This window comes from Erythrolamprus reginae, chromosome 2, assembly GCF_031021105.1.
Source record: "Erythrolamprus reginae isolate rEryReg1 chromosome 2, rEryReg1.hap1, whole genome shotgun sequence".
NCBI lineage: Eukaryota > Metazoa > Chordata > Lepidosauria > Squamata > Dipsadidae > Erythrolamprus > Erythrolamprus reginae.
The window spans coordinates 152,185,393-152,200,916 of record NC_091951.1 but is presented as its reverse complement, the minus strand read 5'-3'; the positions used below and the strand labels follow the sequence as shown (position 1 = coordinate 152,200,916).

Genomic DNA, 15,524 nt, shown 5'->3' with positions numbered 1-15,524 from the left:
ATACAGTATATAAATATGTAACATATTTTTGCTGAATTGTGTGTGTGTGTGTATTATACACACACACACATATATATACATACCCATTAATATATGGGTATGCCAGGGTTATTCGACAGAAAAAACATATATAGTCCCACTGCCGAATATCAAATTAAATATGGTAATTTTTAGTTTGCCTTTTCTCAACAAAAAGTATTCAGTGGCTAATAATAATATGCAAATAAATTAGCAATGTTATTAAATATTAAAACTATCAATTTAAAACCTCATTTAATAAAATCACATTCACCTCAAATGAATGGCAGCCCCTCCCAGCTTGAAATTTATATTAATAATAAGTTTGCCCTAGTAAGACACTGAAATCTTGAATAAAAATTGTTACAAGAAAAACTATAGGAATAGAGTTAACCTTGACTTCTTTGATGGTGACTTTAGCCTTTAATGTAATGAAGAAAAAATATCTTTCTATGAAAATGGCCCAATGTGCACCTGGATCTTGCTTATTTTGTTACTAGCCAGTTTATCAGTATGACATTCTTTCTTACATTGGCACTGAGCACATGTACTCTATCCCCGCCAGACAATATAATTTCATAACGAAATTTACTGCCTTTCTTGAACTATATGTCTAAAATCAGATGATTTCCCACCAGTTAACCCATTAGAATTTATAATTAGCCCTAAGGGCCATTGAAACTACAAACTCTGAATTTTAGCCGCTATATGAAGTGTATGTGTGTGTGTATGTGTGTGCAAAAAATATTTTTGAGGATTCTGTCAAGTAATTTGCAATTTTGCAACATGCAATTTGCTGCCTTCGTCAAGATTTTAAAAATTGTGGGAATTTCAGCAATTAGCTCAGGATATGTATTGGGATATACACATACAGTACAGTATACACATACACACATATGTACATATACATACATACACAAAGAAATCTCCATTAATTGCACTTCATTCAATTAATGTAATTAGTACTGTAACCAAGTTGCTAATATTACCTCAGGATATGTATTAACTAATTCAGAAAAAAATCCAGATGAAATCAGAGATGAGCTAACTATACAGAGACACAATGACACATTAATTTAAATCTGCTTGGGCACACAGAGAACAAAATTATTTTATCTCTGCTGGCTCTGTTGGACTGTACAGGTAGGCATCACTAACCATTATCATATTATTTCCTGCTTCCAGGCAAGGTTTAAATGATCATAGACCTCAGAAATACTTTCAGTGTTATGTAAAATACGAGCAAGGCAATTGGCCTGAACTTGAACCTAGGGCTGAATTCACTTCTACTCAGTTGGCACCTTAAAACTACCAACAATATAACTCTTATCCATGTCTATTGCCAATTGCATATGGCTCTTTCTAATTACAAAATGTTTATATTTTCTCTAGGCATGTTAGACTGTCAGTAGTTGCTGAATGATCAGCAACTTCATGCAAGCCTTCCTACAAGTGATCTTTTGATCATCAATGCCAGGATGACCAACATCAGTGATGAGTATCAAGCCTAGCTTTTCCCCAGAATTTCCCCTCCACGTGACCATCTAAGACAGTGGTTCTCAACCTTTCTAATGCTGCAACCTCTTAATACAGTTCCTCATGTTGTGGTAACCCCCCAACCATAAGTTTAGCGCCAATTCTCCCAATAGAGCTTTAAGCTGATTGGCAGGAAGGTCAGAGGGACACCCCTACTGTAAACGCCTGATTGTAAAAATATGTTTCAAGGCATCAGAATAGAAGTTTTAGTTCCTAACACCATGGGAAAATTTTCTTTAGGCGCCCCCTTTGAAACGGTCATTCAACCCCCAAAGGGGTCCCGACCCCCAGGTTGACAACCACTGATCTAAGATAAATGCCTAGATTATTAGATTATTCTCCGTGATAGCATTAATCAAGTCTATGGCTTTTTATTTGCAATTTCCAGGTGTATTGAAAATGCATCCTATTTTCCACTAATTCCTTCCAGTCCTAGAATGTCCTCATCTACTCATTCTCACATCTTGATGAGGGTTAGGAAGCAATTGTAGTATAGCGTATTTTAGAATTTTGAATTCTTTTGGAAGGCCACCTAGACACAAAACATTTTGGGAAAATAATATAAAATGATCATGTACATTTGGCTCCTTTCACAGTTCCCAATTGCAAGACACTCACAACTGCAAGCTGCCCAAATGGCTGTGCAATAAAGCTTCTGTACCTGCCAATAGTTCTGATACTGAACATTAAGCAATGGAAGAAAAGACTTTTCTTTCCTCAAGTCAGGAAGGGAGAGTAGTGGAAAGTCCTGAATTGGGTAAGCTCTTAACAGAACTGCAGAGATGGAAACAATGCCCCCATTCCTGCTGCCTTGACTCAGAGATCCTAAAGGAACAAGATAGAGCCTGCAGTAGGGATGAAGGTTGAGGCTGGAACTAATGGTTCTCCAAAGGCAGATGGCCATTATGTTAAACATGCAAGAACCGCTCTGCTTCACAGCCAAGTGCAATGCCAAGAATGCATTAATTTATGGAAATAATAGAAAAAACACCATGTTTAAAACACTAAAGTCTCACTATTACACTTGAAATCATCTATTTTGTCTTTATTATTTAACAATAAATATTCTAATATATTGTATAATTGTCTTTTGAAACTAAAGTAAGCCATGAAATTAAGCCATCTGATCTGAGATTTATTACTGAGCCAGCAAAGTTAATTTAATTTAAAATTTAACTTGGTTAAAACCAAGTTTGGCACTTTTGAAATGGTTTTGAGGTTGGATGCAAGGCTTTGAGGGCACATGTGCCTCTTGGCTATCAGTTATATACCTCTATTCTAAATCTTAGGGTTACTTTTTTTTCTTTTTTTACCGTTTGCTTTTTTCCCTTCATTGTAACTCTTAAAATAAATCTAAGCTACCTCATACAGTACTATATTTTATTAAACGCCTCTACTGAAATTATGGGGTTGTCCAGAATAATGAAAAAGCTTTTTATCCAATATCAAATATCTGTGCATTGTATTCAAGTGGCACTTGAATAAAGGAGTTTTTAATCCTGTCAGAGACTCTCATAGACTACGTTCCAGTATATGCAAATTTTATGTATTAAAGGAAAGGAAATCATAATCTCATGAGTGAAAAAACCCTGTCAATGAAAATAGACACCAAATTGGGGAATATTTGATCTATTTACATCATTATGTCAATTTTGTATGTATGAATAAGTAAATCTACCTGCATACTTCTCAGGATTAAAACTGTTTAGCCTGCCCTGAATTAGTTAGGCCCTATTCTCATTTATAATTTTACAATTGTGCATGAACACAAACTTTCTCCTCGTTCATACAATGTTTTCCTCATTTCACTCCCAACCAATGAATGAAGTATCCTACAAGTATCCTTAGTCTTTCTCCCATTATACCAAATAACAAGTGCAAAGTGTGGAAAAAATATAGTACGATCTGTTATTTTAGAGATGAAGTTAAATTATCTATTTCAGATATGATCAGAGGCATATTTTGAGTTTTAGGAACCATGGATCCCTTCTGGTCATTAGCTAGTCTCTGTTGCAGCCAATATTTTTTCCAATAATTTTCTTCCAATATTTGCCACCTCCTTGGCAACTTTTTAGAAGTTGTTTTTTAAATTTCTTTTTGTTTTCTCCAAAGGCGCAGGACAACAAATAATAACTGATTTATAAATTTATCTAATTTGTTTCTATAATGTTTTTCTATTTTCAACTCCAAGCAAGATTCAATTCAGAAAAATATTGGGGGGGTAGGGGTTGGCTGCTGCAGAGGTTAGCTAGTTGGTTCATGGTTCCCCAAATTCCCCAAACATAGTCTTGGAAATTCACTTATGGTAGTTACTCTTGTGCCAGTTAATCTCTCTCAGCCTACCCAATACAGGTAGTCTTCAACGTATGACCACAATTGAGCCCAAAATTTATGTTGCTAAATGAGAAATTTGTTAAGTGAGTTTTGCCCCATTTTATTACCTTTCTTGCCAGTTGTTAAGTGAATCACTGCAGTTGATAAGTTAATAAAGTGGTTGTTAAATGAATCTAGTTTGTCCATTGACTTTGCTTGTGAGATGGTTGCAAAAGGTGATCACATGACCTTGGTACACAGCAATCATCATAAATAAGAACCAGTTGGCAAGTATCTGAATTTGAATCACATGAACATAGAGATGCGGCCAAGACCATAACTTTGAAAAACTCGCAAATCGCATTTGTCGATGCCATGGTAACCTTGAACAATCGCTAAACAAACTTTTATAAATTGAGGACTACCTATATTGCAAGTGGCTGTTCAGATTGTAAAATGAAGATTCTATGAATTCTGCCATGAGCTTTTGGAGGAAAGGCAGGATATAAAATAAATTCATTAAATAACAAATCATGAGACGTGGATCCTGTATTCAAGGCTAAGGACAACCCCCCCCCCAAAAAAAATTTTTTTTGACAGAAGAAAGAAGTAGTAGAACAGATTAGTTTGACATTACAACAGTTAGTGGCATCATTCCTACAATCACAGTCCAGATGAAAATAACCAAGTCTTCCATTTGTAATTTATTGCTGGTTTTTTTTCTTTCCACAAAAAGGCCTTTAAATAGAAAAAGATATAAGATTTGCACAATGCCTTCTGTCTGATAGTCCTAGGATCCTCTGCCTGGCTCTGGCCAAAGTAGGCTTTCCCATGTCAAGAGAGAGATGCCATTGTTCTTGTAATTTGTAGTAAAAGGACAGAAACTTCCTTCCAGTTACACTTCAGGTTAGCTAATAAGAGGGCAGGGTTTGTTCTTGAGGTTTTTTAAATACATTTTTGAAAGAAAGATCCTCAGAAGCACAAAAAAATACGAAAAAAAACTCAGTAATAAAAGGTGAAGAAATATGTTGCTCTTCTTGTTATGGTCATTTACAATATGTATGGAGAAATAGAAGACAAAGAGCTTTTAATTTTTAAAAAATTTAAAAAGATGAGATTATCATCCATCTCCTCCCAGTTATGACTGTAACTTGTTGCTGGTATCCTTAGGATCTATATTAATATTGTTTCCTGATTATTTATTTGTACCCTATGACAATCATTCATTGTTGTATCTCATGATTCTTGACAAATGTATCTTTTCTTTTATGTACACTGAGTGTATAGGCACCAATAACAAATTCCTTGTGTGTCCAATCGCACTTGGCCAATAAAGAATTATATAAAGAATTCTATTAAAAGTAAGGATATAATGGGAACCTTATGAGAAGACTTTCAAGCCAAATATTTGCGGTTTAGGTAGGTTGCTTGGCACAAATATGAGGCGTAATCTCTCAAGCTAATTCTGCTAATCCATATAACAACTCTCCATTTCCATTTTTTAAAGAAAGAAAGTAAAGGCATGACAGTGTTGTAGGCTGACCTGGGCCCATAGTTTGGGTTTGATTTCTAAAACAAAAGGGACTTCGGACCTATTGAGGAAATTTGATTTACTCCGGAGAATGAAGCGCTCTAGCCCCATATAAGGTACTCTCAATACTCGTAATGATGACTCTTTTGTGTGGGTTGGGGGGGGGGGATACAAAAAAAGTCAGGAGCTCCCGCTCGGGCCACCGACAAACGCGACCCACCCATCTTGTTTATTCTGTGCCATCTGTTGTCCTTTCAATTGGGGGGGAGGTAGCCATTAGAAAAAGCACCGGGACTGTTTTCCAGGCGAGCGGTTCTTTTTACCGCGGCGGGAGAAAGAGTGAAGATTTCCTCAGGGAGTAGTAACAATGGCGAAGAAAACCACCAGCGATTTCTGGAATGGCAGCGCTCGCTCTTCCTCAGACGTGTCCTGTGCGTGTCAAAACAGCTTTCCACGAGTGGGATAAATTTCCCCTCACACACACACACACACGAGAAAAACGCTTCCCGCCTGGGCACCGTTAGGGACTCCGCCCTTGCTCTCCAGATCCTGCCGGAATGCAAGTCAAATCCGCCTAGTCGCTAAAAGGCGTCTGAAAGAACGGGAGCGGCGGGAGGGGGGAAGAGACAAGGAGGGAGGTCTGCCGTCCTCCCTTCCCGCTCCCCTCCTGCTTCCACGTCTTTTGGCATGGATTTTCTTGCAGCAGTTCCGTGCTAGAGGTCTCCACCGAGCTGCGTGCAAGTCGGAACTGGCTGCGTTTAGGAAGCTTTGGCTCTTTTGTGCATCACCCGTTGAACTCGCTGCAAGAACCCTGCAGCATCCAGGTCCAGGATTTCCCTCCGTAACAAAAGAGGCAGCAAGAAAGCGCGGAGAACAAGAAAGCGGGGGGGGGGGGGGACACGAAATCCGTGCGCCGCCTCCCTGCTCTCCCGCCCTTTCTCCTTGGGAGGGAAAATCAGACGAAAAGAGACCGAAGGTGATGCAGACAGGGGAGAAAAAATTTGGAGGCTTGAGGACACCGCTGCAGAAGCAGCATTGATTACAACGGAACCTCTGCAAAGCCATTGTTTGGGCCTCAGGGATCTCGGGATCTGCTCCTGTAGTTCATCTCCGCCGATCCCCGCCTTGAAGTCTGGCGACCGATCGCCAGTCTCTTGGAAAGCATCCCCTTGGTCCCCTCCCTCCCTCCGTTTTCCTCCCACCCCTTGATTCTCTCACTCTGCAGCAGTCCACGGTGTTATCCTGGGGAGATCAGCCTTTCTTTGCTTGGCAGCTCAATTTTGGATGCTTGCGGAGTGGAGTTCATGCTAAGCGCCGACAGGATGGATGAGTTTCAGAGTGAGGAGGAGGAACCGTGGTACGGCCAGCAAGACTTGGAACAAGGTAAGGGAAGGTAAAACAAAACATCCGCACCCCCAGCTAGGGTGCGCTTCACAAAAGGGACGGCCTGAGTCATGACCCAGCAGATCCGGATAAGGTGAGAAGGAAGCTGCATTAAAAGAAGAAGAAGCTCTTCTTCTCCATCGTCTCTTTTTCTTGAAGTCCTCTTTTGCAGCATCTCACGGGGAATTTAAAGTCACCAGATTGCATGCGTAGCCGTTTACACTGTGCCCTGGGGACAACTTCAAATTAAAATGCCTCTATAGACTCAGGGGAAGATTTGCTTTGCACTTGTTACTCTGTTAGGCTAAAACTGATTCAGATGTTTAGGGCTCATAGAGTTTGTCCCCTGTAGAAACTCTTAAAACACTTGGCTGATTTATGTCCAATTAGCTTACTCATCCTGCTAAACTTAGTTGCAGTGGAGTCAATTTGTAGACATTGGAGACATCTAACCAGGAAGAATCAGATTTTCTGTTGCAAATAATCCAACAGTAAATGAGCCAACATTTTAAAAAAGATAATTTTTAAATTATCTCCCGCGTCTGTGGTGAGGGGCGGCATACAAATCCAATAAATAATAATAAAAACGAAATAATGATTTTGTAAAGCAAAATATTACATTGCTTGCTTCCAGCAGTATTTTTCAATGAGTCACAGCAAGTTCTGCATATCATTTTGCTGAGACATAAAAGTTTTCCCAATTTGGGCAATGTCACATTAAATTTGAAAATTAATAAGTATTTACACTGTAGCTTTTTATAGTATTACAAAATTCTGGCTTGGTATTTATCTAATTCATATTTAATACCATTATTATTATGATTGGACGTGGACTCAGCCAGATGTTTAAACTGTATTTGGCATTTATATCAACCTGTCTATATCTTAAGGGCCTGGGATAGGCAGATGTTGTTTGATGGTAATAAAGCTATCATCTCAGGATTATTATTACATTTCCTGTTTAAAGTATTGATAAGCAATCAAATACGTTTTTAATTAAGTGTTGTACATTGCCCTTTCATGTGAGATGAGCATCTATACAAATATAATTAAGGTAATTAATTAATATATATTCTGGTTCAACTTTATATCAATTGCTGGTCAGTTGTCTTTATTATAGAGAAAGGGTCCTAATTTAGGACTTTTGTGTCATGCTAATTTAAGCATATCCTAAACATTTTTACCAAAACACTGAATCTTAAATATAGTCAGATGATGATCTTATGCAAGGATTATTTTGATAATTTTGTTTGCATACATTCAAAATCCTAAAAGGAAAGATAAAAATTTCATCCTCCAAGAAACTTTATTAAGGTAAGAACATATATGCAAGTTGGCATATTTCTTGAGTCAGCAGTAGTAAATCTGTTCTACAGCAGTGAGGCAACCAAGGGATGTGTTTGATGACTATGAATATAAACTTGTGGTGCTGTGCTCTAATAATTCTGCATTATCATTGAAATGAGAAGTAGGGTTGTGCAATGTGAAGATAGGTGCTTGTATGGTACTATTTGGAGAGCTGGCACATCTTTAAACATCAAAGTGAATATGTGAAGATGAAGTGGTTAAGTTGGGAATACGCCAAATGCAGCCTTAGTGGAAAGTCAGACACACAGGTTTGCAGGGGTATCATGGTAGCACATGATAAACTGTAAAAATGGCAAACAAATTTCAGAAATGTAGTGTTAATAGTAAGTACTAAAAATATATATAGGTACCTTAAAGTCAATCTCAGTTCAGGGTGACTTCATGGAAATATTCATAAACATTGAAAACAACATGGAACAATTTTACAAACATTTTTGTTCCAGGATTTTCATTTTGTGGTCTAATCCACAGGCCTGATGTTCCAAGGCTAAGCAACTGTGAGGCAGGACCAATTTTGCTTAACTTTTTGACCTCAGCCAAGAAACTAGTGCAAAAAAAAAAGTTGGGATTACAGTACATACTATGATTGCATGATGCAGAAAGCTGTTGTGTATAAAGACTATTGTACTACATGGAGCTACACTGAGCCTGGCTAAGACTCTGAAACATTGATACTCATTGTAGTGTTGTCATTTGGGGGGGGGAGGAGTATGGAGGCTGGTATGATGCAATATAGTTATTATGCAATATAAAAGGAATCTAGATGCTTTCTCCATGAAGGAAAAGCAAAATTTGGAAGGATCTCTGCTTTTCAGATTAAAAGTTTTCACTGCTAAAAGCAAAATACTTTTAGAACAATGGTTGTTTTTTGTGAACTCATCTGTAAAAAGTATATTATTGCTGCTTTTCTAGTTCAGTTAAATTTTTATAGCTATAAACTCTTTCCATAAGTAATAGTGCTTTAAATAGAAGCTAATTTAAAGGTTGTCATACACTAACCACCTTTTATTGTGCTGAATTATATCTAGTAGCAAAAGTATATGTAATATTTATAACACTTATTTCCATTTTCTTTTATTGTTAAGCTTCTGTAGTTATTCTTATGATTTGCCCAATGAACATGTAATGCCAATTTTTATGCTGTTTTTTATTTTTTTTAAATTTCATTAATTATATTATTTTCCTAAAAACACTTGCTATTTACACTTAGTTCCCTCTTAATTTTTTCTTGTGGCTGACTGGGCAAATAAAAATTTTTAGATGAATTAAACAAATTAATTTATAATCTGATAGTTGACACAAAAAGTGGAAGACTGCAGTTTTATCTTATAATTTCAGTGATGTCGGTCATAATAATGAAAACATTCCTGACTCATATTCTTGACAGATTATATATGGATGGTATCGTATAAAAATCTTTCCCAACTAGATGTCCTCTAAATGTGTTATAATGTGATTTGCATTATCTCCAACCAGCAGGGGCCAAAAAATTCTATAGGCTCTAAGTTCAGGTGAAATTGGCATTAAGAAGAACGCAATTCCAATACAGTTCCACAAAGCCTTTGGTATAGCCTCCAAAAGATATTATTGAATTATCATCTTTAATGCAAGAGGAAGGGGATATTAAATAAGGAAAAAAATCCCATGAACTACTTAAATTAACTACAGTCAAACAGCAAAATATCATAAGAGATGAAATCTTTTGGAATAAGAATGATTTTCCGGGGCTTCTTCCAGCTCTTCGGTTCTCTGGTTTTGCAGATGTGTTTTCCATAGACAGGATTACTCATTGGTTTTTACGCAATGGATATGTGAATTACTTCTGTGCATAGGATTAGATTCTTTTCAGATTTAAATCCAGTGAATATGAGTAATGAAGGATCAACAAAAATGAGCTTATTTTGTTTCTACCGGTAAAAACCTCTCTTGTATTTCTTTCATTGTTAAAAATAAACAGCTGGAAGCAGTGTTATAACAGCCGATTTAAACAGTAGCAATTACAGTGGAACCCCGACATAAGAGCTGCTCTACTTAAGAGCAACTCGAGATAAGAGCTGGAAGGGGAGAGATATTTTTGTTCTACTTACAAGCCCAAATTCGAGATACAAGCGCCAAGGAGCTGTCTCCTGAAGCCAAACGCTAACTTCCGCGTTCGGCTTCAGGAGACAGCTGCGAAGCGGCGCGCGTGTTTTAAAAGGTTGCAGCCGGCCTGGGGGGCTCGGGGGGGTGCTTGCAGCTTTCTTTCTTGCTCTTTTTCTTTCTCTCTTTTACCTTCCCTTCCTCTATTTCTTCTTTTCTTTCTCCTTCCCACCTTCTTCCCTCCCTCCCTCCTTTCACTCATTCCTCTCTTACTCTCCCCTTTCATAAGTTTCCTTGCTTCCTTCCTCTGTTCCTGTCCCTTCCCCCTTTCTTTCTTTCTTTCTTTCTTTCTTGCTCTTTTTCTTTCTCTCTTTTACCTTCCCTTCCTCTATTTCTTCTTTTCTTTCTCCTTCCCACCTTCTTCCCTCCCTCCCTCCCTTCACTCATTCCTCTCTTACTCTCCCCTTTCATAAGTTTCCTTGCTTCCTTCCTCTGTTCCTGTCCCTTCCCTCTTTCTTTCCTTCCTTCCTTCCCACCCTCCGTCCATTCATTCACCCATTCCTCTCTTGATCGCTTAAAGCCGGTCCCTGGTGCAAAAAGGGTTGGGGACCTCTGTCCTACAGGATTGGGTGGCAGAGAAGTTGAACATATGTAAATTTAAAAGTTTAAGAAAGTTTACAAGTTAAGTGAAAGAAACTTCATTATTCATTTATATGTACATGTACATTTCTTCATTAAAAACATGTCTTTCTGCATAATTTAGACTAACTTTGTGAGTTTTTTGAGGGCTGGAACCAATTAAAATTATTTACATTAATTCCTATGGGGAAAAGTCGTTCGAGATAAGAGCTGCTCGACTTAAGAGCCCAGGTCCGGAACGAATTAAACTCGTATCTCGAGGTACCACTGTATTGTTTGAACAGTAATGGGTGCATCCAAACACAAATAACAGCCTGTAGGAAAAAATGGTTTGTTGAAATGTGTATCTTCATATATATATTCATTCCTCCAATTCCTATTTGCTGAAGAAAGGCCTTCTGGGATCGAAGTACTGCTCTTTGCTCCTTTCAGGAAGTACTATGATTAGACTGCATATACAAGGAAAGAACTAGGGAGGGAAGTGGCAACAGTGAGCTGTGTTTCTGTCAGCCGGAAGATGATGTGGTTCTTTTGACATAATCCAGCAGCTTTCCAAGGAATGTTTGCTGAGAGTTGTCAAGGGAAAAGAGCATTATGAAATTTAGCAGTGAAGAATCAAATAACATTTTCTAACCCTTTGCGTCTTGCCTGCTTCACAATTAATGCTTCTTTAAAATGAATTGCAGTTGGATGCCAAAAAACACTTGGCACTTGCCCGGATTTGATAGTTGTATTCAAGAGCATGACACACACATCTCCTTTTGTAATCTATTTCTATATATTGTATCCCACTCAGTGCCAGCCACATTTGAAGACTTGGTGTGCTTTGTTCCCCATTACATCCTCACATCAACTTTGTGAAATGGATAGGCTAGTACAAAACAATTGTTCTAGATTTACCAGGACAGCATGTTTTAATTTCTTCTACATAATTACACAGATCAGTTACCACAATCTAGATTAGACTGCACAACATACAACTCCACCAAGCTGTTTTGTATAGCCAAGTTGGCATTTCTTCAAAATTCAATAAATCTGTTACCATCACCCCCTCCAAAAAACATGTTTCCAATAACTTCCAGGTCTCACTAACACCACCAGCTCCATCACCATTCTGCCATTAGTCAACCAGCAGCCATAGACATGTCAGGTGTTGTCCCCCATGATTATTTTTAAATCAAAATATTCATTGTTCTTTTAAGTTGTCCAGGTCTGGTCTAGATCATCACATAAGATCTGTTTCATCTAGCAATGAAAAAGTTAGTTGCATTGTGGCAGAAATATGTGAACACTGAATTATTTTTCCATCTTTTCCCCCCAGGATGTTTTGGTATCACTTTCTGAAAATAGAAAATATTTTGAAAGAGTTTTTAAAAATGCCCTCCGTTGAAATAATTATTTTAGAATAATAAATACCATAAAACCAAATTTAATATGTGCTATCCTTCCTTCCTCCCAGATATTTTCTGTTCATTTTTAATAGGAAAAGATTTACAGTAATTGACTATCCAGGTCCTCCTGTCTCATATATATATAGGAGAAGCAGAGCAATGTTCTCCAGCACAAAAGTGAGGTGCATTTCTGTGAAATCAGCTTGGGGAAGGAAAATTCCAAAGAAAGAATTTAGTCACTGATTTGCTTGTAGCTTTATCTAGCAATGGCACTTAGACACCGCTTCACAGTGCTTTACAGCCCTCTCTAAGCAGTTTACAGAGTCAGCATATTGCCCCCAAGAATCTGGGTCTAGTACCTGTGCATATAAAAGATCCAGAGTATTTTTTCTAAATAACTTTATCTTGTTCTCCCTAGTGGGTGGAGCCAACATCCAAGTATGGGATGACACTATCCATTCAGCAAAGAGTCTTTCATTTGTAAATCTCCGCCCTTGCCTCCATTTCCCCCTCTTTGACTCAGTCCTCTGCCTGACAGAGGGAACATGTGTTCCTTCATCTCCCAATTTGGTGTTGGTTCCAGCAATCAAAGTCCTTATTTCGTGAGTTTGAATTCAAGTCAGAAACCCTCCATTGAAGCACTGACAGATAAACACTGAAATTGTCAGCGGTGAGAAGCACTGGCTCTCACTGTCCCAGGGGTTGGCTTTTTCCAGTGCCAAGCCTTTAGCCATAGCGGTCTGTTATTGAGTGAAGGGGGGGGGGTGTTTCCTTCCGTAATTGCCGCTCCTTCCTGATCTCACTCAGCTGTCAAAGGCATCACAGGCCTGGCTGTGGAATTTGCGCTTATCGTTGAACAGCTGATTGCCTGCTAAGCATTCAGCCATTCTCCACTTGACCTTGGGATTTCCTGTCACAGGAGTCTTGCGCTCTGGTGCCTCATGGCCAAGAGAGTGTAGTGCTCTTGCCTCACTTTCGCAAAGGCAGGCAGCTTGCCCTGAAAGCCACAGGAGCTTGCCGCTCAAATGGCTAGGAGCCTTAGCCTACAGCAGTCCTCTGGTTCCATCTGTCTATGAGCTGCCAGACTTAACTGCTACGGCCTAGTGCTTGCGTGGCCACAGTTTAGTTCTAGCCACCCCGTTGTCTGTTTCAGACCATGTAAATGGCATTAGTGGCTTTAATGAGGCTATAAATGGTATGCATGGATTTAACTATTGTATTTAAATTGTTTTTAAACTGTTTTTAGAGATTTTAGTATTATTTGGATGTTTTATATTTTTGGTTGTGAGCCACCTAGAATCCCTAGGAAGTTGGGCAGCATAAAAATTGAATGAATGAATGAATAAATAAATAAACAGCCATTTGAAGGGCACACTGCCAGACAAAAAAAGCAGTGACAGTGGTGACCATTTTGACACAGGACCTTGCTTGGCAACAGCAGTGGCCTTTTTGTACAATATATTTGCCTGGCAACTGTGTACGGTGGCCATTTTGATATTGCAAGGGGAGCTATTTTTGCATCAGCCATTTTGAGCATTGCATACCGGCCTCTAGAAAGAGGCAGCCATTATAAGTGACCAAGTTTTCACCTCAATGGCAGATAATAACTCAGGTCATGTCCTCAAAGGCCAAATCTACCAAGAGGCAAAAAAAGGCCCATACGACCTCCAGGCCCAAAGAGGACCCTGATCTTTCCCCTGGACCCTCTAGTTAGGAGAATGGCAAGGGCCCCGTAGAGGGCCAACTGTCCAAAATTCCCAGGGCAACCCACAGGGACAAATTTCACTAGGATAAGGCCCTGGAGAAGATATGCACCAGGTCTGGACGTGATCAATCGACCGGGGGGGGGGGTGCTATATCTCAATTTGGAGAGGCCAGGAAACTACTCTTTGGAAACTTTAAGGTCAAAATTATGAACACAGTTTAGAGTTCTGAAGGCTTTTATTTATTTATTTATTATTTATTTATTTATTTATTTATTTAATGCCGCCCTTTTCAGACTCAGGGTGGCTTACAACATGTTAGCAATAGCACTTTTTAACAGAGCCAACATATTGCCCCCACAATCCGGGTTCTCATTTTACCCACCTTGGAAGGATGCACAGCTGAGTCAACCTTGAGCCAGTGATGAGATTTGAACTGCTGACCTGCAGATGTAGCAGTCACCTTTAGTGGCCTGCAGTACTGCACTCTACCCACTGAATGTGTATTGTTTGTACCCAATAGCAGGATGTAGGGGAAATGATTTCCTAGAACTTGTTGCCATTAATGGAAGATTCCACATGGTTGAATATAACTGATGTTGGTTAAACTACAGAACCTATCATTGGCTCTGGAGGTGGATTAGGACCCCTCAGATATTAAGAATTAAGACATCTCCCCCAGGCTTTCTTATATTTTATGTTTGGTATGTATGTGTTGTATGGTTTTTTAATTGTTGGGGTTTTTAATATAATTTTATTATTAGATTTGTTCCATTGTTATACTGTTTTTCTTATTGTTGTGAGCCGTCCCGAGTCTTCGGAGAGGGGCGGCATACAAATCTAATAAATTGAATTGAATTGAATAACAACATTATATAATATCAGAGACAGTGATCATTAAATGTGTAATAACTGAATAAATTATAGTAAAAAGTATAAAGGTAAACCATTTCCTACTAATCAGATTTGTTCTAAAGAATAAAATAAATGCTTAAAGATAATAAACAGTACAGAAAAAGAACAATATCTTGGTTTAAGTGATTAAGAGATAATATTCAATTTACAAAAGATAAAATACTGTAGTGCAATAAAATATTTGTAAAATAAATGTACAGTATTTTTAATCTGGGAGGGAATGAAACTTATTAAATGTGTTATTCAATAGTATGACTTCATTTCTTTAATTTCCTTTTTTTAAAAATAACTTGTCCTTCCCATTTGATTATTATCTTCGGCTTCTTTACTTTTTTTTTTTAGTTTTCGGTCTTTGGATCTCAATGGTTGGACAGTTTTCCCATTCCTCTGTTGTCTTTTGCTTTTCAGCTTCCTTGGGGTTTTAGTGTGCAATCAAAAAGTCGTTTTGTTCTCTTTATTTTCTTTCTGCATTTCACTATATTTTTGCTTGTCTCCTTTTTAATGATGTCACAGATTTCAATCTAACCATTAATTCTGTTGATTACCTTTACTGTTAGATAGGGTGAATGGAAGAGGCAGACAAAAAGTGTCTTCAAAACAACAGCTCTTTATTTGGCAACTATTGACAACCCAGCAAAGGCTCCATCT

At 38.2% G+C, this 15,524-nt stretch overlaps 1 protein-coding gene across 1 annotated transcript in view; it reads left to right on the top strand.

Annotated features, from left to right (window-relative positions):
• Nucleotides 1-5,492: 5,492 nt before the first annotated feature.
• Nucleotides 5,493-15,524, top strand: part of CDR2L (cerebellar degeneration related protein 2 like) — a 28,833-nt gene continuing 18,801 nt past the window's right edge. Inside the window, exons 1-2 of the mRNA XM_070735949.1 lie at nt 5,493-5,514; nt 6,627-6,781. Coding sequence (XP_070592050.1) covers nt 6,703-6,781 — 79 coding nt within the window. The 5' untranslated portion in view covers nt 5,493-5,514; nt 6,627-6,702. The remainder of the gene's footprint in view (nt 5,515-6,626; nt 6,782-15,524) is intronic.